Genomic DNA, 26475 nt, shown 5'->3' on the forward strand with positions numbered 1-26475 from the left:
TGCACAAAGCCAGACAAAACCCCAAGCATTAGTTTAACAAATATAATCCAGATACAATGGGCTGGATTTACAGACCAGCCATGCTTATTCATGGTGTAGCAAGAAGATGCATGACGATGCTGAGCATAATAGGCCCAATTTACAGTTGCCTTGAGGCCTTTTTATAGAACACCTCTAGCACAGAAGGCCTGCTCAATGCACATTTCTTTGTTCTTACTTGTCCCAGGATAGGAATCATTCTAAGACAGGGCAGCACAAATCTGTACAAAAGCCACTAGAATAAAGGGCTGCAGTCCTTGAGAAAAAAACAAAACCAAACCTCTGTCTTCTCCCATATCCTCTAATCCTTTCCATTTGCAGTTGATACTGAACTGTAGAAATCTCTGCAGATATGGGGACACCTTCCCATGCTATACCTTTTCAGAGGTTATGAGAGGCATTTGTCTTGCACCAACCCAGCATGTGCAATCTTCCAGTTAGCTTGCAAAGAAAATGGTAGACACAACCTCTTTTACAGTTAAACTCAGCTATCCTGCAGATCACATGTACCAGTGCTAAATTTCAGAACTCAGCTACCTGTGGAGCACCAAATTTAGTAGCCAGGTTTCCAAGGCAAAATTTGAAACACTCACCACGAAATCATGGTCATTTATGGAATCACTGAATGTTTTGGAAACTGTAGTTCTATTTTTCTGTCAAAAAATGACTTTTGGAAACTCTTGATAAACACATCCAAAGTTCTACTGGAAATGCATCCTGTAATGTTTGCTTATTCCTTTGCTGGTAGCAACATTCCTCCAGTCAACCTAAATTTACATTATTTACCTTTCCATAAAAATTCAGGATTTCCATGTTAAATAACCTCATCAAGCTTTTTTTGGTGCAGTTTTATCTTTCTCATCACCCTTTTAAGTATGTTTGCTCTTCTGAGTCTGGCTTTTTCTGACTACAGTAAATGCAACTGCAAATCTAAAGAGAAACAGTTGTGTTCTTATTGCTAAGAAATCTTATTTTGAGAATTTATTTGACAATACTGAGGGACTATGCATGTCATCTGCCACTGTAAACAAAAATACCGAGATTTGTTTTTTCCCCAAGTCTTTTTGTGTTATTTCTTCATTAGCTACAGGCTTTAACCAGAGACCAATCTGGGACACATTTTCTCATTCAGCAACAAGGGATATAAGATCTTGATAACCGACTGGTAAAGGCTGACCTTAAACATTGATATTAATTTGTCTGTCAACTCAAAGAATAAATCTGGTCCTGGTCCTCAGAAGCAACTATCAATAGAGCTGAAAGCTGTTAGTTTAAAGAGTATGAACTTGACTTAGAACTCTTGCCTTAGAACCCTTTTCAAAAGTACATTTGAAAAGGTAGAAAATATGTAGAAAGTGATAGAATCATAGAAAGGTTTAGGTTGGAAGGGATTATCTAGTTAAAATTCCCTGCTGTGGGCAGGGATGTTACCCACTAGATCAGGTCGCTCAGGTCCCCAGTCAACCTGGCCTTGAACACTTCCAGGGATGGGGCACCCACAACTTCTCTGGACAATCTGTTCAGTGCCTCAATACACTCTGAATAAATTCCCAACTTTTAATCTAAATCTTTCCTCTTCTACTTTAAAACAGTTCCCGCTTATCCTATCGCTCTCTGCCTGTGTGAAAAGTCACTCTCCCTCTTTTGTATAAGCCCCATTAAAGTACTGGAAAGCCGCAATGAAACCTTCTCTTTTCCAGGATGAACAACCTCAGCTCTCTCACTGTCTTAACAGCAGAGGTGTTCCAGCCCTCTCATCATCTTTGTGGCCCTCCGATGGACGCACTCCAACAGGTCCATGTCTTTCTTGTGCTGAGGACCCCAGAGCTGGGTGCAGCACTCCATGGTCTCATGAGACCAGATCAGAGAAGCAGAATCACCTCCCTTGACCTGCTGGCCACTCCTCTTTTGGTGGAGCCCAGGCCTTCTGGGCTGCAAGCCCACACTGTTGGCTGATGCCCAGCTTCATCCATGAGAACTCCCAAGTCTTTCTCATAGGTTAATAGTCATAAAGTCACAGGTTTAGTCGTAGGTCATAAAGTCATAGGCTAATGAATTCAGGCCTGATACTAAACACCACTAAATTAAAAAATATAAAGTTCTTGCTTAGGTCCAACATTGAATTAGGAAATAGACACAAACAGAGGAATTAGAATTAACATCAGGAAATAAAACTGAAAAATTCTTCAATCCTTTTCTGCAAAGACAAAAACTGCCTGAAAGCTAAGCTTGATTCACTTTAAACCAAAGTATTTAAATTGTGCTGTCAATGACCTTCATATAATGCCCAAAATAAATCACGGCAGAATTTAACCTAGTGTGCATGAGCAATTTAGTAGTGATTTATTTAGGTCCTGTTGAGATTATCTGCAGTTTTATAAATGTAACTTCCAAAAGGTAGAGGGCATTATGGCTGTACAGCTGCAACGGATGGGACAGTAAAGTACAGAATGTAAGACTGTAAGTGCTAGAAGTCCAGTGGGGGTAATCTCAATTCCTCCCGTCTCAGTTAACTTCTGGAATGTTGTTCTAAAGCTGAGTGAACTGCTTAACTGACTGTGCTAGCTGGAGTGTTTCACCTTGTCTCCTCTCTGATGCAACGTTAGGTATGTACTTTGGTTTTGTTTTCTTTTGTTTTTGTTTTTTGGTTGGTTTCTTTTGGATAGCCTCCAAAATTCATAAAGAGGAAATAAAAAGGGGTCATTGAAGAACAGGTTGTTATTACACAAGGGAAATTTTCCCTTATTTCATCTGGTCTCTCCATGTTCAAAGATTTTGGACCAATTAATGCTGCACCTTTTCAGAGACATATGCTTCCTAAGCCTAAAAAAATACCTATGTTGCAAATAATGATATAGAATGTTGCAAAGTAGTGATGCGCTGATATGGGCACCACTGCAAAGGAAATAGTTTGCCCTTCAAAAGATTTTGCTTTTCAAAACAGAGCATAATCATAACTCTCCGTTCAAATGCTCTAAAGCTAGAATTGTGCTTTTCCCTGAAAAACGTGAGCAATTAGATAGGAGAAAAGTAACATTACAGAAAACAGCAGGACATTTCACTGCTAGGGCTACCAAGTGCTCTGTCCTTATTGAAACTGAACATTATTTTCTTTCATTACTTTTTCATCTCATCCCCTTCTTTCTCCTTTCTCTACCATGCCTGTCAGCATGAATTTTCTTCTTTGATGGGATATTTCTCTCCACTCCACTTCTGGCTTGTTTTTTATTCCATGTCGTCTGTCCATGTCTGTCACATGTTTTCCCTGTATGTGAAGTTCTGCATGGTTTCATCTATCATAGTCAGTGTCTTCTGCCTTACTGATATATTCACTCTCCAACAGGTGGTTAGGTTGGTTCCTCTTTTCCTTCTTTTTCCCCATATGCATATTTTTTTTTTTTCCTTGCAAGTCACACCATGAACCACTACAATTCTACAAACAAGTTACAGAATTTAAGCTGAAAATTGACAGATGCTGCTTTCTGACTGGGCATGTTTATTTTGTGGGTAGAAAGAGAAGAGGGAGTTTTGTGAATTAACAATGATTTTCTTCAATGTGTGTCAGTGCTTAGTTTGTGTGGCATGTTACCACCACGTAGGCAATCTTTGAATTTAAAAGTTTTAGGTTGCAAGTTGCTTATAGTGATGAAATGCAATAATGAAAATCCTACTTCATTTGCAATGCCCTGAGACATCTCTGGTTGTGGCTGTCTGATGACTGTGTTCTTGTGAGGGAATGTTTTAAAATAGACTACAGTTTACAAATAAAAATATCTAAATATACTAATGCAAAATTCCATTTTTCTAAAGCAGTTAAGCTCCTTTGGTTATGAAGCTGAGGAACTCATCCTTCTTGGGCCCTAAATCAATGATCAAAAGGCATAAAGCCTGAGCCTGGATACAGCAGACAGAAAACTGATATATACTACAGACTTGAACTAACAGCTGTTCTGAATACCACTGCAAGGGGCAGATCTTTATGAGGAGATTAAGAACAGTACTACTCCCAATTTATCAGTTTCCTATGAATGAAATATTAATTGAAAGCACATGAACAACAACAGATGAAAGAAATTGATATCACTTTCTCTCCAAGTTTGATGAGCAAAATATGAGGGGTGATCCCAAACCAGAATCTTATTATACCTGCGCCCTTTTGGGACATCAGCGGAGACGGGATGCATAACTGAATTTTATACATATTCACCTGTCTCTGAAAACAAATCAATAGGTCAAAGAATTTTGTCACACAAATATCCCTTTTGCCCCTTTTAACTGTAGCAGCTAGCTGTTCTGAATTTTTAAAACTACACCCATATATGCTGCTACTCAAATTAGCTCACTTTTCTTTTTAGAGCTGCAGCAAACTTTTTTTTTTCAAATAAGCCCTTTAAAACCAACAAGCTTGCTGTTATTCATTTGATAGTCATGCTCTTTATCATAACTAAGAATATGCGGTAAAGAACAGCATTAAAAGAATGTAGAAAAAACAATTGCACCACATTGCTGCAGGGCATTTTTGGTGTTTGCAAATCCCAGTACTACAAAAAAAGGCTGAAACAATGTAACGCTTTTTCTCCTTTTTTTGAATGTGACTTTTGTGTGTGTGCATGAGGCAACAACATAAGCACTCTGGTGAGAGGGAGTCCCGAGAACAGCACTGCACTCCCAAAGCCACAGAATAAAAATCAAAAATGTACTTTCTAGCCTATAGAGAAAAAATACTGACTGCAGCTCAAGGTAAAGAGTTGGTACAGCTCTCCAATTTAAACACCAGGCAATCACACACATTCTCTATATTTGATTCCCAACAAAATGTAATACAGTCAGATGAGGAAAGACTTGTTAAAGATGACCAAGTCTTCATGGATATTCTTGATGCTATTGAACTTGTTAGTTATCTCTGCATTCTCCCCATCAGATTTACCTGGTTGCTAAGGGCAGATCAACCTGGCAAGCAAGAGGAAATACTTAGTAATTACATAGTTGTGCTTCCTGCCTTTTCACACTGTTCATTGCTTATGCTTTTACATGTACAAGGCAGGACAAACCTTAAAGACGAAGAATAGGTACTAAGATTTTTTAGGAAAAGAAATACTAGATTTCATAAAACTCATATATGTTGTGTAATGACTAAGATATGCTTGTTGCGTGCCTGACCACACATAGGAAAGCAGCTTCTCTTTCTCCCATTGGCAGCAATAACAATACTTTCTGTGATTTTGATACTCCTGGTTTCTCTTGGAGGAAAGGTGTTATAAGCAGGGAAGGTGGGGATGTAGCATTATTTTTCTGCTGTAGTGCCAACACTTGAGCATAACAACCAGTTCCCAATAATTCTCTCCATAGGCAAAGAAGATCCTCAAGAAACATTATCCTTGCCTGGAGTCAGACAGACGCTCTGCAAGCTCACAGTGACTGCAACAAGATAGTATTGCTATTGCTATATTCAGCTTAACCATTATAATCATCTTGAAGTTATCCATGTGAGAACTGAAATATAAAATACTTCTAGTGAGTAGAGAGAAGTAATGACGGACAGCCAAGGAATAAAATCATTGTCATGAGCAGAGCTAATGAATAACTGATGTAAAGTAATTTCTTTCCACCCAAATACCTCAGAGTGACTTAATTATTTAGTGAATGGAATACCTATTTATCAAACTGTATCTATAAGTAACTTGTAGTACCTATATCTTCACATAGGTCGTTGCAAACATTTTGTCCTCAGTATCTATCTTTTACTTGTCAGAGATGTTTTGAGTGGTTTATTTTTTCATTTACATTGATCAACCATGCAAATTATATACCATGGTTTGGGTTTCTATTAAGCCATATAAGATTTTTAGGAGTTAATCACAATCCATTAGAATAATAACTAGAATTAGCATACAAAAAAAAAAAAATCCAAACCCTTGCAAAGTATTTAAGATTTTGAAATGTAATTTTTTTTTCAGAAATTAATTTGTTATGGTACTTTCTGAGTTCCATGTTCCATCCTGTCACCATCACATTAATTATGTTACTGCTTTTATCACCATGCTATCTCTTCACAGTGTCTACGAAGAATTGTAAAAATAATTTGTGACAACATACAGTGTCTTCTAAAAAGAAAGATTTGAAATCCAGCTATTACTACTCAGCTGTGGGGAATTCAGCAAAGTAAATCCATATTTTTAAATATCAGCAAAAACCCAGAAATTATTTGGTAATATACACCTAGAAGAATAAATCATAGTAAATGATTAACTGTCTTAGCCTTTTTCTTCCGAAATAACCAGAAATAAAGAAACTATCTAAAGTTTTCTGATAGTGGGGAAAAGTTAACAAATTCTGAATTGTTTCTTGTCTTTGCTAAAAAATCGAAAATATTACTAGTTATTTTCACTTTATGTGCACTCTCAAAGCTCTGCACCTACTGTATTTATTCTAACAAAGTTTACTTTGATAAAATTGTGCAATTTTTTTAGAAACAGAAGAGTAATGAGTTAGGAACCACACTATATGCCTGAGTATAGCAGTCATCTGAGATATGCTGATGGTTCAGAGCACCAGTAATTCTGGCAAAATAATAAAAATAGGCTGATAGAGAATACTTGGAGAATTTCAAACAGTAACAACAGAACAGTGAAGTACTGCATGATGAAAAGCTTAACTACCAACAAAGACATCGCAAAAAGAAGTGCTCTAACAAACCTGTATGCTGTGGATAGAAAATGAAGACAAAGAGCAGGTGAACTGCAGCTTGGATCAGAAAGACAGTAGTAGACATTGTGTGTTAAAAGGAGAAACTGAACCCCTAGTAAAATTTGTGGGGGTTTAGCACAGTATTATTGTGTATATATTATTCAACTTCATTAAATTTCTTTGTTTTCTTACTATTATTTTTTGATTTTTCAATGAGAGATCTGCAGATTATTTTTATTGCAATGTAGTCATGACAAGCTGAATTTTAACTTGTTTTATAAAGAACAAGTAGAGTTGTCTGTGGAGAACTCTGCTGCAGCTTATCTGTGCAGTTTACTTGCATCCTATCTTTCACCTCTGATACTAATCAGTCATGGCTGCAGGTCAAATCTTTTGCATTGGAAGCAATCACAATAACCAATTCAGAAGTAAACCAGCCTATAATGAAATTCACTGCCTACGGCTAAACATAGAGCTAACATGTGTTTAACAAATCAAAGCTTGTATTTATCACTTGTCACTGTTTGTGTCTTTGTCTGTTGGAGGGGAAGAAACAATTAAGAAGCTAAGCAGTAAAGAAAAACTTGAGAACAACCCTATTTCTTTTCAGATTTGTTGATCTGACACTTTGGCAAAATGCAGTCTGCATTATCATGCCATCACAGAACAGCAAAAGGTTCAACAGAAACCATCTATGGGTGAATGAGTTCAGAATACAAACATCACCACCACAAGTCTTAGCTAAAAAATTTACATAAGGCCGAGAGAATTGACTTCACTTACATTTGCAGACAGATTTTCTGAATTCACACTGAAATATATGCTGAAGAACTGGAATCCTGAAAATGAGGTACTGTTTCTCACCCTAATGGCTAGTGAAGCTAACAGACTCCTGCCAAACACAAATCCAAAAAGCAAAAAACTCAGGCTTTCCACAGGTTGGGAGGTGATGGTCTCTCCTGGGGGCTCCTGCAGGGTCCTACCACGTGCAAGGCAATGCATAGTAACAAGCTTACCAAAAGAATCCATCTACCAAAATATGCAGCCTCACAACCCTAGAAAGGGGATAATCCTTTCTTATAATAATAGAAACAGAAATACAGAATCACAGAACCACTTATGTTGGAAAACATCTCTGAGATCATCGATTCCAACCTATGACTGAACACACCAAGTCAACTAGACCACAGCACTCACTGCCACATTCAGTCTTTCCTTAAACTAGAACACAGCACTGAGTGCCATGTCCAGTCCTGCCTTAAACACCTCCAGGGACACTGACTCTACCACCTCCCTGGGCAGCCCATTCCAATATCTAGTCACCTTTTCTGTGAAGAAATTCTTCCTAATGTCCAACCTAAATCTCTTCCAGCCCAGCTCAAGACTATGTCCTCTCGTCCTGCCACCAGCTGCCTGGGAGAAGAGGCCGACCCCCACCTGGCTACAATCTCCTTTCAGGCAGTTGTAGAGAGTGATAAGGTCATCCCTGAGCCTCCTCTTCTCCAGGCTAAACAATCCCAGCTCCCTCAGCTGCTCCTCATAGGATGTGCTCTCCAGATCCTTCACCAGCTTTGCTGCCCTTCTCTGGATCCACTCCAGGACCTCAGTGCTCTTCCTGAATTGAGGGGCCCAGAACTGGGCACAGTACTCAAGGTGAGGACCTCACCACATTTATTCCAGGTGTGAAAAAGTTAGTAATCCAGTGATGATACTCTTTTAAGGATAAAAGAAAAGGAAGCTACTTTTTCTCCTGCGTATACCCAGTCAGATTTTGGTTCAAAAGCCACAGAACACTACTGCAGCAGGATCTTTGAATTGGAAATTCATTATGCAACATACCACATCAGCAACTCCTCTGCCAGACGCTTCGACTGCAACATGGCTAATAGTAATTCCTCTGTTATAGCATGGTATGTAGTAGGACAATACTGTGGAGATCTCAGAGGCCTCACACATAGGTACAGCATGCTCAGTGCAATCAGATCATATTATGTCACACTCTCTTGGTCTTTTTAGAGTTTCCTGTAACAGTCAGACTGTCCCATAATCATGTTATTTTATTTGCAAAAGAATGACAAACTCAAATTCGACCCACTCAAAAAATCCCCCAAAACCAAACCAAATCTTCTGCCCAAAAATTCTCTAAAACCCAGATACGTAGAAAATTTTTCATGTCAGTTTTTTACAACTGAGACCCAATTCTGCTCACTGTTATGATTTTACTGACTACAGTCAAGTTTTTCATGATTTACATTCCTTCAATATAAAATTAGTCTCAGTGGGGGGCTTAAAAATGATGAAATGAAACTCCTGATTAAACAACTAAAAATAATTCTAAATAGATTACAAATTCTTTCACTTACATTCCTGAATGACAGGATTCTGAAATTCATGGCATTCATGTGTCAGTATCATCCCATCTGACAATGACTACTAGTTGAAAGTCTATGCAGTATTTCACACTACATTATGTTTTGTTTTTCATTTAGAAAGGAAGATTTGCTATAATAGAATCAAACAGGAAGCTGAGTTACACAAACAGCTGAATAGCTTAGATTGATCTCTCTCTACTTGCAGAAAATGAAGTGGCATCTTTTGTTACATGGCATCCAGATCTTGACACCACATTTTGTGTGATATAATACCTGTTCTTTACTAAAATACTTATTACAGTCATGTTGGGATATTGGTTTTCTGCAAATCCGAGGATAAAAAGTGCCCCCATTTCCAAGTCACTAATGATTGTTGCTTTGCCATAGCTGTTACCTTTTGTAAAACAATGTAAAACTAGGAATTAATGAGATCAGAGTTAGAACTCTACTAAAACGTTAAACTACAATGTAGTGTAAGATGGTTCTCTATATTTAAGCACCTTTCATTTGCAATTGCAAGACATCAAATCAAGACTGTATTCCAGGGCTGAGATTGAGGCAGTTTAAAGTATTTTCAATAACAAAGTCTGACTCAAAGAAAACTGTACTCTGAAGCAAAGACAAAACACCCAAGCCACCTATTCTCTGTGACTTGGGTATTTTAATACGATTATGGTCCTGACAGAATTAAAGTTGGATCAATTCCTTAAAACTGGAGTTAAGTCCTAACAATTAATGAAGTCATCATTATTTTATATTTCCTGTTTAGGGTGATGAATCTATAAATATCATCTGTGTGATGACAACCACAGAGTAACACTTTGGGAATAATGTCTTCCATGCCCACAATGCACCTACTAAAACTTGTCCACAGTACTTTCTCAGCTGGGCAGCAGCCTTCCTCCCCATCAAGCACTAACTTGACATATTTCATTATCTACTTGTCTTCCATCAGTGCAAAAAACAGTGTCTACCTCATATGTTTCTCCAAACCCAACACAGCTACATTCATCAAATCCCATTTTATGATTGGTTTATCGGAAAGGAAGAGAAAAATGAATAACACAAAAATAAAAATACATATTACAAGGAAAACCCATTCAAAATGGGTCAGTAGCTAATGGGACTCCAGGCCTTGCCAGGCCCTAATTTTCACTAGTTTTGAAATATAAAAGATTAAAGAATCTAAAATCAAAGGTTATATTGAAATAGACTATTCACTACTTCAGCCTCAGATTGTGGCTATAGACACCATAGATTGCATACTTCCAGATCTCACAAAATCCTGACAGTTTTCTCTACCTCTCACAAAATTTCAGCATTGTGGGCAATATTGTGAGGTACAAGGCATAAACTGAACATATTCAGAAGAAATACTGTTCTCCCAAAAGAGAATGTCCATAGCCAGAGACTCTTTGTGCATTTTTTCAGTTATTTAAAATGTCTATGTTAAGCATAAAAAATTATGTCATCCCCTGGTCAGTGCAGAGATACTATTAGCTTTCCTTTTGCAAAGGAAAGCATCTCAGAAAATCTGTCACATCTACCTTTGAAGGAAAGTTACATCAGTCAATTCCCTATGAAGCACTCACTTTTTGTTAATAATTTCAAACAGTCTTGTCTAAGGGAATCTATCTTGTCTAAGGGAACACCTCTACTTGGCCTCTGGAGATTATACTATTTTGATTCCTTCAGTACTACTTTATTGTGACTAGAATAATTAACTTCTGGCTTAATTGTTTCTTATGACTGGACTCTCCTCTCTGCCCAGGCAATGTGTCACAGTGGAGACACTAGAGGGAATTCTTAGCATTGTTACTAGTCTTGCCCCACTGCTCTGGCAGAGCCCAGGGGAATGTCCAGGCAGTGTAAAGCCAGCCCCTGTGACTCTGTACAACCATAGGACATGCATGCACTTAACTTGCTCTGCATGCAGTTTGGCCACACTGCTCAGTTTTATTATGACCCAGTGTAAAGGCTTTTGAAGTGAAAAAGAGGCTTTTGTTTCTGTACTAATTACGGAGTATAGTCTTTGCATGATCTTTCTGAAAATTTCCTTGTCTATTTTTCCTTTGCCAATCTACTACTGAGAACAGGCAGCCTGTGCCATTACACAGCTGGATAACAAGATGTGAGTGAATAGTCTGCTTGATTAATACAAAAAAACGTAAATTCATATCAACCATTTTTTCCCTTTTCTGTTCTGGCCCCCTTGACTACACTAGAGCCTCACCTACCAAGGCCTCAAGACAAATAAGCAGCCTGTCCTTCCCTTTGTGCTTAAGCCTGCCTGCAGACTCCCTCCTTCAGCAAACATCAACGCTGCTTCATAACTGGGTCATAGGCCAGTGCAGCAACCTGTCACATTCCCTTCCCCACTGGCCTCTGTGTTCCAGGTCCAGGCACTACCACCAGGCTGATAGACTAGTTCTGCTTGTAATGTAACTTAAAGAGAATTAAAAATCAATCTCTAGCATTGCAGAATAATGTTTCACTATGAAAAATAACAGTCTTTACATTGTTTGGACCACCTGGTGGGCAGCATTTTTGTGTGAATAACAGCTTAGGTAGTATCGCTCTACATTATAAAGCATGTGTATTTTATACGTTTTCTTATTCCGAAAAGGTATTTGCTATTTCACTTAGCTTTCACAATAGGCATAAGAATATTATCTTCTTAAAAGTATACTTCATACATTAAGACTGAATGCAGACTGAGCATCATGTGAAAGCATCTGCATTTGTGAATGCATGCAGTGCTTTTAAAAGCACCCAAGGAAGTTATTCTGCAGCAGGTTTACCTTTTTAATAGTTCCTCACTGAAGTGTGATTTCTATGATCATCTATCTGAATATTTTCATGTTTAACTAGGAAATTCCTTACTTCTCTGCATTTGCACGCTTATTCATTTAAAGATAGACGTTTCTTCAATAGTTCAGATCAATGTTGCCCTAATCTCCTCTTCAAATTCTATTTTTCTATCACTTCACATTTTTTGAAGTCTCTCAAAATTACTGTGTAATGGCTCTGAATCATATGTTTGCTAAGGGTGGAATTCTGCCAGTTTTACTCTAATTGTTTTACCTCAGACACGAGGTCTTTGATTTCAAGGAGATCAGTTGCAGAGTAACATACAATATCCAGTGAGAGTAAGGATGATAGATTTGGGCCCTGACTGCTTCCCTCAAGAGGATTTGCTGCAATGAAGATATTTCTGTTTGACAGGTTTATTGCTTAACATGCAATAACTTAAGATAGTGATGCAAACTTCCCCTGCAGTCCCACACTATGGATTCAAAACCCATATGGACAGAAATGCATGAAGAGAGAATAATGTGCTCAATCTGCTGTGTTTACATGCTATTCTGTTTTTAGCATGGAAACCACCTAATGCCTGTATAAAAGACTAAAAACATTGAATTCACATTATTTCCTGTAACAGAAGGATCTCCCTATAAATATCTATCTTCTTATCTTTACATTGTAAATTTTTTAACTGAACTCTGTAAAATTTAAACACATAAATTTCAGGACAAGGGCTTAATTATTCAGATAAATATTTACAGATTTACAAGTTGAAAGGTGTCCCATTAAATAAATAAGCAGAAATGTCAATGTATAGCACAACATTACAAACAACTAATTTTTAGTATTAACCTGGAAATTAATGTATTATCATATACATTTTGGCTCTAGTTACAGATATCACATTATCAACCTACTTCATCTTAAACTGGGGAATGTATTCTACAATACAGTAACAAAGTCTGTATTCATGAATTTGCAAAGACACAAGGATTACAGTAACAGAGAAAAGTATTCTGATAGGTAATGACTTCCTGAAATATTCAAAGATAAACCAGGTAAAACTCAAAAAATGTCAAAAAGTTTCACTTCGAGTTTTTAAATTTTTAAATTCTTATTGAGCATGGCAAAAATAACGTAACAGCAAACAAAATAAAAATCTACACTGCAGAGATTGTAGAATTATTGCAGATGGTCTGTGTTGCTGACTGAATCTTTGTGCGTGTGAACAAACGAGTTATTTTTCATTCTGCCAAACATGAGAGATTTCATTACTGTCTTCGACTTCTGAGGTTGGAAGGCAAAGGAAAGTTGAAGCTCTTGAAAGTAGATTTGATTTCATTAAAAGGGTATTTTGAGATTAATAAGGACACTTTTAGTAGGAGCTGTATTTTAAAAATCATTATACTTTTGTGTCTATAATTCAGACACTTAAGGGCTTTTTTATATTTCTGGGTTGAAAATGTGTAGAAAAAAGTTCTTTTCTTTATATTTCCTGCCTTTCAAGGGGTTAAAAGACCTCATCAATATATAAAGCAAGCTACATGCTGACAACATGTAGCTTATAAACATTAAACAATATCGCAGCTACTTTACTATATTTCTTACCTCCTTTTTTACGAGATCTCAAGAGGCTTGACAACTGATGGTCTGCAACTGCCTCGGATTGGCTAATTGATTGTGAATCATTTACTTCGAATGAATGTTTTAGAATTACTGGAGAAGCAGAAATCTCATCCAAATCATTCTGGAATAAAGAATGCTGGTGTAGGCACATAAGAAATGTATTGATTTCACTCTGCCATGATAATTTACAGCTGTGATCTCATAGAGAGCAACTTGTTATTTTCTATGACACTGTGAAATGTCTAATGTTAGATTTAAGTTACACAAGATTCTTGTGGCTTTCAGCGACACAGACTTAGCATCCATGTCACAAACATTTGTTTACTTTTTTCCATTTAACTTATTTATCCTCTTTCCTCATGCAGTTAAATCATAGCATGCACTGTATGCTGATTTCCTCTCATAGTTAATTTGTATCTTTAGAAAAAAGCTATAGGAAGGTATTAATCTGCTTAACATTTCTAAGTACATCATCCAAGGGATTTTGTTTTTTTAATCTTACATATGCTCAGCAGAGTTACTGGCAAAAACTGTACATTTTCTCCATTTCATCCTTTCAACATCAAATGGTAAGCAGCAAAAATTGGATCAGACTTCAAAGACTATGCTGTGCTCCAAGTCACAGAGCGACTCCTCCATTTCACATATTGAATTCGAGCAGGATATCAAAGTGCTACCAAAGAACCTCAGGTCCTTACTAAAAAAGAGTCTCTAACATCTGTAGAAAGTGAAGTGCACAGACAAATCACCTCAGGGAGCAGCTAGCATTTATTCTCAGCAGCAAATTTCCAGCCTTTTGATTCTCTTATTCACTGTACCTCCCTGTCTCTCTACAGAACTAAAGTTCTTAGCAAGCAGGCTTTTGTCTCAAAGACTTCAAAACATCACTAACGGTTTCATGTTCAGATGGCTATGCCAAGCAGCCACGAATACACTGCAGAACTGTGGACTCAGGAATTTGAAGTTATAATATGATGTTGTTTTAGAATATAAACTTAGTAGTACCTTTTTCGTTTGTTTGTCAAGAAAATCAGGCACCATGGGAGAAGACCGGTTACTGGTTTGCTGCCTAAAAGCAAAGAAAAATAAAATACGTAGTTTGAATATTGTAATTTATTCACTCACAAAAGGTTTACTGGCATACACTGTTTGGTTATTTTCTCTTTTCTCCCTCCCTCAATTTCTAAATTTGCACATATGGTCAATTCAGAAAAAACACAGATCAGTCCCATTTCCTCTTATAAGGAAGTGCATGTTATTAAACACAGTAACAGGCTACGAGCAATGAATTTGTCATTAAAAATTTGTGGATCCATATATATGTGTAAAATGATTTTATGAGAATTCTATGAAATTGAAGACGTGTATTAAGATTAATTTGATAAGATTATACATGAAACTTTTTTCCTAGGGCTGTGAAAAGCTATTTTCACAGTATTCAAACTTAGACACTCAAAATTTGACATAGGAGGAAGAAGTGAAACATGTGTTCTCCTAAAACCATTTGGGTTAGACACAGAGCAAGAAGTAAGATGTCTTAAATTCTTTGCCTATATCTGTTACTATTTATCATCACATTATGTCACCATAAGAATATTAAAGGCCAACTCCTACTCTCATTAATGCTGATTAAAGTAACTTAAAAACCTTCTGTAGGCCCCAACCTTGTTGGCAGGCCTTTGAAGTCCATGGATCTCTTCAGCAGTCCACCCAGACAGAACTTGCTTCAGAATCTTCAGCTATGCAATACCAAAAAAGATGCTACCAATTTCATTTAATGGATAAAAAAGAATGAGGTTCATAGATATTATTTGGTATGCCCATGGTCCTAAAACTGGGATTAAAAGCAAAACTTTCTGATTGTCAAAACAGAATGAAGCTTTCATGAATACGGTAAACATTCAACTTTTCCATAATGTTGCAATTTCATGACTGAACGTTGGATTTGCTTGTCAGGTTAGGGGAATTTAAATTCCCATTTATTCTTTGACACTAAGGAAGACAAGGAAAACATTCTACCTAAACTGTAATTTGAATCTGTGTTTTCCTTGGAAGAAATTAAGGGATCAATTTTAAATATGCATTGTCATTTAGTACTGGCACACTTCTTGAACTGGAAATTATAACATGTCTAGGACTGTATTTGATACTGCATTTAGGCATATACTGTGTTATCTGTAAAGTTCTCCATTACTATTTATCTTGTATATATATTATTTAGATAATCATTTATTTAGTGGGGTGAGTTAGATAACTTGCTCCTTTTCCCCAAAATTCCCTTAAGCATTTGTTAAGATGATGCATTCCCCCATTCCCCAATATTGCAGAAAGTAAACTCAATACAAGCTAAAATTTATGAATAATCCTCAAATATTACTGTGTTGGATGTCAAAATCAAAATCTGCTATTGGATCAGTATGTTGCAAATGGCCTGCAATGCCAAAACCAGACTGAATCATCATATAAATTTAAATATTCAGATTTTGGGGTGGTTTGGATCTGGATCTAAATTTGCAGCTTGAAATAATCTTTATCTTCTATTAAAAAAAAATCCAGAACTTTGCCAGGGCTAGAACCCTGTACAAATGTTTAAAGCATGAAGGTAAAGATCATCAACTTGCCTTCTGTCCAGCTTAAGCTAGCAAAAATCAGCCTCTGGAATTCCGAAGCCCTTAGACCCTGACTGTTTTTCAGGATCCCTGTGATGCTGTGTTTCTGATTTAACAATCCTAAGTTGGGTTGTATTTGCTGCAAGATAGCCCATCCTTCCACAGAATATACTGTTGCTAATGTAAGTCTGTACTTGATTTCTAGCTGTAACTCATGAGCTTTTCACTGCATTTTTCTTCCCCTGTCCTGTTAAGAAGGAGGAACAACAGAATGGCTCGGTAGGGACCTGGCAGCCAGCCAAGGTCAACCCACCACAATGTCAAACTGGTATGGAACACATCTGAAAACACAGTATCAACTGCAAATGCTGAGCACCTTGAAATCAGTTGCTGAGCTATTCTGAAAGTTTGGCTAGTATGCCACGTGGAAAATGCAGCCACAGAATCATAAAATCACTAAGGTTGAAAAAGACCTCCAAGAGTCCAACCTTTGACCGAACACCACCTTGTTAATTAACCACAGCACTAAGTTCCAGGTCCAGTCATTTCTTGCACACTTCCAGGGATAGTGACTGCACCACTTCCCTGGGCAGCCCATTCCAATGCTTGACAACAGGAGGGCAGCTCAGTAATAGTTAATTAATCCAAGTCAATCAGTGATGACAGCTAACATTTTCAAATGTGGTATCTGAGGCAGGGTATTTTCAGGTGTCTTTGAAGAAACTGCTTGTCCTATAGTTTCCAGGGACTTTTATTTTCCATATTTGCAGGAAAGCAGTATTTGGGTCAGACAGATGAGATCCAGTCAGCACACTTACCTAGGCAGGATGCAAGAGATCAAGTGCATGTGCCTGGTTTCAGTAAGGTAATTCAACAATTTGCTGCTGACTGTTCAGCTACTGAGCTATAATACGCCTCTTCACATACAGACTGTCTATAAATCTCTGAATGAGCAGGAAACATTGGAGAAACACTGATTCCTAAGGTCTGTCTGCACATCTATATAGTATATAGCCTTACTGTCTTTAGTGCTTGAAAAGCAGTTGAACCATTGCAGCATAAAACTAGTAGAAGAGATAAATTATGCTGGAGAAAATACATCTAGTTTTGGAATTATTCCGGCCATTATGAGTGTAAGTAAGGGAATTTGGACTTTCATTATTTAAATGCTTTAAAAATGTTAGAAAAACTCCTAGATATTCTACTAGAAATAATACAGCTCATTTTGCAGAAGTAACATATTATAGAATAGAACCAATTTAATCCTTCCAGGATGGGTAGATTAAAAATTCCAAAGGGATGGGAAGGAGGAAAAAAACCCAGATGACACTGGAAAATTGTGCCCATATTTACATTTACACCTTTAAAAATCTTGAGTAATTATTTGAACTTATGAATTGTAAAATAATCAGAAGCTCATATGACATCAGAATCAGGCCCACTGTGTTCCACTGCATGCCACAGGGATTTCAGCCTTCCTATTCCCATCACAAGCAATAACCTTAATGTTTGCTATGATTAAAAATAGGAAAGTGAAGCAATTAAAGGAAACCAAAATGTCTTTATGCTAGCTTTTCTTGTGGAATGAAATGAAAATTTATATTCAAAAGATGACTTATACAAGAAATCATAGTGTGGTCTTGACAGAAACTGAAATTCTCCAAGGAGGAAATATGGAACAATCTGGAAAGGTGTAAGGAATAAATCAACAGAACCTGATGGCATTCTTCTGAAGATTCTGAAAAAAAAAAGTTTTAAAATGTGGAGATATGACCCTTTCAATCAGCCCTCCATGAAGAATAGAAGCACACCAACACAGTGATTTTTTTTCTTTTTCTTTTAAACAAAACAATCCAAGGAAGGTTTTGTTATTGACTGACAGACTGAATCCCACTTTAGTGAGAGGCAAGCTGCAGATCAAGTTAAAGAAAGCATAGCAAAAGAGAGAAGAGGTTTTATATGGAACAGGTGAATTCACATTAAATCAGTTTCCGAATGGATCTGTGCTCCTGTGACTGAAATCGTGTTTAATCTCTGCTGTCTGTGATATACAGCATATTATATTTATGTGCTAATCCACCTGTGCCCATGTAGGTAAATCCACATTGCATGCTATTTCAATGGGCCAGGTGTAGCAAACCATTCAGAAATGGACACTGTTCATTTTTCAGGCACAGTAATAATGCTGATGCAAGTAAAGCTGACCCATGGAGAATTCCTCTAGAACTATTTTTATACTTACTCCCCACACTGATGCAGCAACAGCTGGTGACACTATGATGCTATAAAAGTGGCTGGCTTGCAATGCCAAACCCACTGGCACAGAGATGTCACAGTTCAAGAAGTGACTCTGTATTTACAAATAATAAAAAAGAACCTTGGCAAACCATTTAAGCCACCCCCATTCTAAAAGAAAAATCACCTACTCTTTTTAAAACCTACAGCGAAGGAGATGTCAAAACTTCTCAAGGTAACCTACAGAGAGTTTCACTCAGTTTACCATTAGTAAGCTTTTCTTGACATCTAACCTAACATTCTTGTGCTGCAATGCAAGTCCATTATTTCTCAATTACCTGATTCTCAACAGAGAACGGTTTGTTCCTTTTCTCTTCACATCAGCCTGTCATGATTGGAGAAATGATACCACATGACCTCTAGTTTTCCATCTCCCTTTTAGATCTTACCTTACTATGGTTTATAGAAACATTTTGGTTGCCAAGCAACTTTCTCGTTTTCTTCAAGTGCAGTTTCTGATACACTATCCTAACCGAGGTCTTGACAGAGATGAGAAATGTTATGATGCACACATGAGGTAGTGCGTATCCTCACTGCTAGTACCCAATGTAAACTTTGGAGAACGGTGCCATTATTGATTGACATTCATTTTGTGGTTCATTACTATTCATGTAACTGTGTTTCTAATTCAAATCCTACCCTCTCTTAAACCCTGTACCATCACTCACTTAGTACTGATACAAGTTTAGTAATCAGATTCTGCTTCATCAGTCAAGCCATCAACGAGTAGAAATAGATCCATTTCTGGAACTTGACTTTCAGATGCATACTTCCTGCAGAACAGAGAACTGCTGATAATTATTCTTTGTCTATAACTTTCCAAACACCTAGTTGGTGTGCCTGTGTAGTTTTGTTCAGGGTCTATTATACAATCTTGATTACCTAAGGCTCATGTGAAAGTTAAGAATTTTCTAACAAGAATGATTTCTGAGAACCTATGCTGACCAAATAGCTAAAAAGAGAAAGATGTAGGAATAAAATCAGTGAACTCAGCTCAAGGGTGTGAACTGCTGTTGATGTCAGGTATCTTCTAAAATAAGCCCTTAACATACAGAGCTCCAAAGGAAACCAAGGAGCAAGGGATACTCACTGACATACAGTTACAGCTACAGACATAACTGGTGTGTAACAAAGTCGCTATGTGGAAACAATGCTTTCTGCTATACCACACTCTGCAAAGGCACTGATCATGTATGTATAGCTAACATACTGTGATATTTAGCAGTCAGTGAGCTAGAGGAAAAAATTAACAATATAGGAAGTATTTTCCAGGGTAAGTATCAGATCAGTATTATTTAACAGAATTTTCATTTGGTAGGGAAATGGAAAAGATGATGGTGGTGGAACACACAGGTTGCAGATACTTTGACAAGATTCCAGAGGGATTTAAAGATATTTGAGAATGACAGATCTGTCTGAACAAGAACATGAACAAGGTAGCATAGATTAAGGTCATTAGGCAATGAACTGTAGATTATCCTGCTAAGAACATTTATGAAAAATATATCCACTAGAGATCTGCCAATCTAACAAGTTCAAAATCACATGATGTTCTAGAAAATTACTTCTCCCTTCTTCAGAAATTATTCCTAATAAGCTTGAAAGATCCATAATACTAACTTGGAAATTTAGTTATGCCATTGCAAAATGCAGCATCTTTGATTTCATGTGATAATCAATCGTAAAATGGAGGCAGACATCAAGTGAGGCTGATGTCTGCACTCTCCTAGTGAGAGGAGACCTTATCACACTCCCCCCTTCTCTGCTGCCTATTCGACTTTATGCAGAAGGGTACATCAAAAGATGTACAATTAAGCAAGTTGTACCTTATCCAGAAAAATATGTTGGGGAAATAACAAGGAATTCCAGAGACAGTTTGATGCAAAAATGGAAGAAAACCACTCCTGACTAACATGAAATAAATGAAGAAAAATGTTTAAAGAGACTGTGTGCCTCCAAACAAGTCCAGATGAAAACGTATATTTACATTGCAAATAATTATAATTCTGGAAGCCAAAGAAAACTGACAGTAGAGAGGTTATTAGCTCATTTCTTCAACCATCAGTGCAGACTGGAGAACAAGTGACCACACGATCATCAATAGTTCTAAAGAGATCATAAGATACACACCCCTTAAGGATTTAGGAGACAGAAGGAGCTGCATGTGCATGAAGGTAATCATAAATTAGGAAACTCGTTCCCCAGTGAGCAGTCAAGCAACAACAGAGCTATGATGGGTAAATTGTAGTAGGCTTGTTCTTTACCCTGAAAATCATTACCAAAACCATTTATTTATTTAGTCCTTGTCCAGTGGCCTGAACCTTTTTCTTAGTGAAAACAGAACACTGTAAGGGAGAGGTTATGGAGCACTATTAACCTACAAGAACGCAGGTGGTTACACCTGAACAAAATCCTATAATAATGCTCTAGAGCATGCAGCAAAGTTAGCATGGAAGTTAACATAACTCAATGTTATGAGCATACATAGAGAAAGAAGTAACAGTTAACTTCTCCAAAATGGTATCAGCAGGAGAAATCTCATAACTCTTAGCCACTGAAACTTGCTAATGAAAGGTATTAGTCCAGAAAATACAGCCACCTGTCCTAGAAAACTGTTGGTCAGTCAGACATAACAGATCCCTTTTGCCTCATATCCAAGGAAGTGTCAGGGGGAGGTTTGTCTGGAGTGAATGCATTGCTAAAAATCCATTGTTTTTCTCTACAAAGAGGAGTGACTTGTCCATCTGGTTTTGATAGCTCTTTTCCCTGTCTCATTGCTGGTCTGCATGATGCTTTGCAGGCACAGAAGGGCAATTTTCTACTCTTGGACATTTAATAAGATGTACTGCAGTCAATTCTGCAATGCTGAGCACTTGCAATTTTGTCCCCAATCTACAGTATTCTGGGTACTTACAAAAAGTGCAGAGAAACAGGACAGCAACCCAGGGCAAACAGTACCTTTCCACCTACTGGGAAAATACAGAGATGACTAAGCTGAGGGGGGGAACCTGCTAACCTACAGGTGCCCATCTTCAGAATATATCAGATTCTCTAAGAGCTGGCTAAATCATGATGACATAGCTGATCCTTTCAGATCTCACTGTCTGGAAAACTGCTTTTGTTACAGAGTAGACAGCAAAAGATTCCACTCACCAGTCTTCTTCACAGCCAAAATCAGAAGTAGAGCAGCTGCTTGTAAGCTGAGGATCTGCTACACGCTCAGTGCTGGTTTTCAATCTTGTGTAGTTTTTACGAACAATATATCCCCTGAAAGCTAAAAAACATAGTTATGAATCAGAAAAATTCTGCACAGCCTGAAATGACTGGCACCTGTCCCTGCAGCGTAGACCTGAACGTCCCCAACTTTTAATGAATTAGTGGATAAGAAGATGAGTGGTTCCAATGTTTGCAATGTTACCAACAGCTGGAAATTCTACAGGGCCTTACACTCTCACTGTTATAGTGACCACTTGGCACAGTCCAAGCAAGGCCAAACAGGCCTCAAAATGAGAATTTATCTAATTTAAATAGGAACCCAACTTAGAATGTATTAAAATACATAGTATAAAATCACAAATTACCTGATTTAAGCTAGTTAGACTTTTACAGAATTGGAAGCTTTATCTTTTTTTATTGTGGGGTAAGGGGTGACAAGCCAGGGACACATGTATTCAATTAAAACTAGAAAAATTATTAATGTCTTCTCCTATTCTTTCAATTAACTGCAACCATAACAAAACATTTAAAATACATCTCATATAAATAAGCAGGAAAAAATTTATAAAGATTGCAATTTATACCATTCCTAAAAAAAGGAGCAGAACAAAACGATCACTAAAAATACTAAATGAAGTAGGAAGCATGCAGTGGAATGAAATGGCAAAGAAAATTCCAATGCATAATATTTGAAGATATCTACATCCTTTATTTCCACGGACTATCTCTGGATTTGGCTACCTAAATAACAAAATTATTTCCATAGTTTTATCTGACAGGAACTTGGTTGAATTTTTGACACCTGTGAGCAGTTAGTAATAAAGCTCCAGCACAAACTACACATAGCAATACATATTGCACTTAAGACAAAAGGACTAAAAAGTGCTGCAATATACACTTAAACTCACATATTTTTAATTTTATTTTTTAGGCTTTATTTCAAGCATTATTTTAAGTAGAAATACCTAAAGAGAGAAAGGACTGAATAATGAAGACAGTAAACAGTGCCATTGTTTCAGTATACAACAAGCAACTGCTGAATAAGAAGGCTGAGCGGTTGTGAGAGAAAGGAGCTGTCTATTAGTCCGGGAGGACTGCAGCTTAAACACTGCGACAAAATGTAAAAGAACGCTGGAACTAAGATCAGGGAATATGATTTTTGGGGGAAAAAAAAAGTTTCCTGTCCAGGAAAAGCTTTTAAGCCCACTAAAGGCATGCAAAACCAGAGTCAGTTTGAAGACTAATTACTCAAAGGAGAAGAGTAGTCCTCCCACTGGGGTCCAGGGTTACATATTACAGTAGAATGTAGGACAGGCACAGAAATAAGGTCTAGGGAAACTTCATGTAGGATCAGGGTCATGATAATATTGTAGATTACAAAAAGAAATCAGAAGGTAAGATAAATACGGAATAAATTGAGGAACAGAGAAATTGATCAGAAGATTAACAAGTTTTCCCTGTATCCCACACTTCTGATTTAATGAGGTTTCTGGAATAGGAAGTAACAAAAATTGCCTTTTAATGAGAGTTATGACAATAAATAACCATTCACTTTACAGAAGGCATGACAGAAGTTGGGCCTGCTGAGGTGCTGAACCAAATACAGAGCTCAGGTATCATGAGGTTGAGGAACTTTTTGCCTTTAATAATCAGACTGGAAAAGTCTGCTTGTCTGGCAGAGATGAGGCAAGCTTTCACTTGTCCCAAGTTATCAGGCTTCCAATCCTTAACTATCCCCTACTGACCAGACAAGGAGCCTACCCTGATTGCAGCAGCAGAGACAGCTGGCCAGCAGCCACCTCTCTGCAGCTGAAACATGCTGAGTGTCATTCAGTCGATGGACTACTATAAAGAAAAACTGAAACAAATGAACTAATGAGATAAACTTCAGTTTTATCCTTAGTAGTTTCTCAACTTTTAGCAGTTCTTCATATGTGTGTGTCTATAAAATCAACCTTGATACCTGCTGTGATTTTATTTTTAAAAATTATTTTTCTTTTTTTCCAGAGACTCTTATTTATGTCAGTACAAACACTTTGGTCTTTCCTTCATTCACTACATAAAACCTGCTATATCTTATTTAATAAACATAGTTTCTGCCCCGTCTTCTGTTTTCATATGTATTTTCAAAATCAACTACTCTTCAACATAACCCTTCCACAGGCTGTATTCTAACATTCTTCCAAAATACCTTGAATCTGACAGGTAAACCGTTGTATTTTTCCTACTTTTGACTCCTGGGACACTCAAAGTACAGATAAACAAACTTCTTTCACTCCCTCAAAAGCTTCATCAAGCATTAGCAGGACTGCATCTTTTCAACATTTATTAACTGGATCTATAATGTTTCAAAAGAAATGCATATGCAGAGAATTCTACTGGGGGAGTCTGAGAGGCTGGGAAGCTGCTCCATCACAGCAATTTGCATTACTGACTGGTGCTGGTTTTGACACTAAGCACTTGGCTCAAAGAGTGTGAAATTAGCAGACTCATGTTGCTACTGCTCCATGAACAATCACTGCATCATTGAAGAAGAATGATTACCAGCTGTCACCTCATTTTCACCTTATTCAGTCTATATTCCAAACTTTCCAGCAACACTAGCTGTAACCCTGATCTTTACATAGCTAAAAATGACATGATCTGAAAAGCAAGACAGGAACTGAACAATTGTAATACTTCTATTAGTAACTCAGTTTTTGATGCTTTATGTGCCACAAGTTAGGAAATGAATTTTTACTTCTTCTACTGATCATTTCTCACACAGACTTTTCTGTCAGCTCCAGCACCTCACGAACCAAGGATATATTTACATCAGGGAGTCTGAAATTTGGCGTCTTGCAGTTATAAACTTTTAGTTTAAGGTCTAAGTACCAAGGCATATACATTACACCCAATATTGCACAATTCCACATAAGAGAATCAGAGGCATTTTCCTCATAATTCTCACAGGAAATATATAGTTACAGAGCGAATTGTGAAGCACAATGTAAAAAGATCAAAGCTAAACAACTACAGGTCTATGAGAGAAGTATAAAGAAAGGAGATGAAGTAGTACTTTAAAACAGTAGAAGGATTCACTCTGACATTAAAAAAATCATGTTAAGCAGACTTTTTGTACACAGACACATTTTTATTCTATAATATCACCTAAAATAGCAAATAGCAACAACTCAGAAGGAGAACTCATGATTGCTGAAGAGAAGGCATCATGGTAGTTTGGAATCAGAAGTTGATTTGCTAGGAACGGCCTATCACTTTCTTAATTTGTCTAGTTAAAAGAGCATTCAGCAGCTTAACTAACAGCATCTGAGAGAATTAGAGTCCATGAATCTGATTATTCACTCCATGCCAAATCAATTCTAATGAATAGTAAAAGGGATGGAGAGTCACATCTTCCGCTGGGTCCCATGAATACATCTTCTCTTGCACCTCTCACTCTGGACGGACACAGTGTGATGCCTGCTTAATTGCAGAAGAAAAACCAACTCTTGTATTAAGTTCTCCAGCAGAAGCACTATGAGAAAAGAAGTCATGAGTTCTCATGTACAAGCAGTAACTATCACTGATAAGCAGTGACTATTACAAAGACTCACCAAGGCTGCCATCAGGACTGGTGGTACTGATGCATATCAACACTTGGACATAGAGCTTTTAACTACCATGCATCACAGTCTCTGATCTTGAGACTTGGTCAAATAAAAAAAAGTGAAGAGTAATGTGAAACTCTGTCAATATCAGCAAGGAAGAGGTTTTATGAGATACTGTTGGACAATGTACACTGTACATTGTCCCATCCTGATTTTTGCATGAAATTCAGTAAGAATAGTCTCCATTTTTTCTCCTTAAAAAATAGCAGATAAAACCTAAAACATTTGCACATTGACAGAGCTTAGCTCAGAGAAGGGGATAGAATATAGAACCTCTTACTTTAAAACTACAAGGCCTTCTCACTTTTCCTAAAATGGTTCCTGCACATGAGCATCAGGCCTTTAATGGTTACTAGAGACAGATACTAAACATGAAGAATTACTGGACGGCCTAAGCTAGTACAGAACACAGTGAGATGGAAGAGTAAAGTTAACCAAAGCTGTGCAGCCTGTACAAAATTAATCTGGTTCACCCTGACTGTGAAATCAAGGTAATACAATAAACCAGTTCAGCTGCCATTAGGAGAAACACATATATATCTTCAATGTTTTTTACACTAAAAATGTAGTTAAATGGAATCAAACTAACTACATAAAAAAAAATAAAACTGGATCTGCTACTTAGGCATTGTTATTTTCAGGAATTTTTTTTTTATATTTTTAGAAATAAGGTGCTTAGAAGTTTTTGGAATGTTTTACTCACGTACTTCTTAGATCTAGACAACGGTATTAGCTGAGAACGTGTACACACACATGTACACAGTGATACAAATAGATGGATAAATATAGAGATAAAGATATTTTCAAGAAATACTTCCTTGTCTTCTACTGAAGCAAACATTATATCTTTGCTGCTGAAAATCCCAAAGGTAACACTTTTACTAAAAGCTTACATTTATTATAACTGTAAAATAGTAAATTACAGCTGTTCTCTGTCCCTCCTTTTTTTTTTTATAATGGAGTAAATTTTGTCAGAAGCACATGTTAGATATGTAAACAGTAAGCAACTCTGCACGGGCAGAAGTTGCAGAAAGAAAGCCACTTAAAAAGTGATGCTTCCTTCTGAACATCCCCTACTTTTTATTTAAGAAAAAGAGTCCAATTCTTGAGTTCTTGATAAAGAACTTTCTAATGCAATACGACATATGGTGAGTGTGTGAGCACGTGTTGGAGGAG

The 26475-nt window shown here is 37.2% G+C and overlaps 1 protein-coding gene across 14 annotated transcripts in view; it reads right to left on the minus strand.

Annotated features, from left to right (window-relative positions):
* MYO3B (myosin IIIB) overlaps positions 1 to 26475 on the minus strand; it is a 210700-nt gene that overhangs the window by 45698 nt on the left and 138527 nt on the right. For all 14 annotated transcript variants that reach the window (XR_010431949.1, XM_064660901.1, XM_064660902.1 and 11 more), the window contains 3 exons: positions 21587 to 21707; positions 14535 to 14598; positions 13512 to 13650 (listed from right to left, as the gene is read on the minus strand). Coding sequence is in view for 13 of the 14 variants with exons in the window: in XM_064660901.1 (XP_064516971.1) it covers positions 13512 to 13650; positions 14535 to 14598; positions 21587 to 21707 (324 nt within the window). In the remaining variant the exon portion in view is untranslated. The remainder of the gene's footprint in view (positions 1 to 13511; positions 13651 to 14534; positions 14599 to 21586; positions 21708 to 26475) is intronic.

This window comes from Pseudopipra pipra, chromosome 7, assembly GCF_036250125.1.
Source record: "Pseudopipra pipra isolate bDixPip1 chromosome 7, bDixPip1.hap1, whole genome shotgun sequence".
NCBI classification, from domain to species: domain Eukaryota; kingdom Metazoa; phylum Chordata; class Aves; order Passeriformes; family Pipridae; genus Pseudopipra; species Pseudopipra pipra.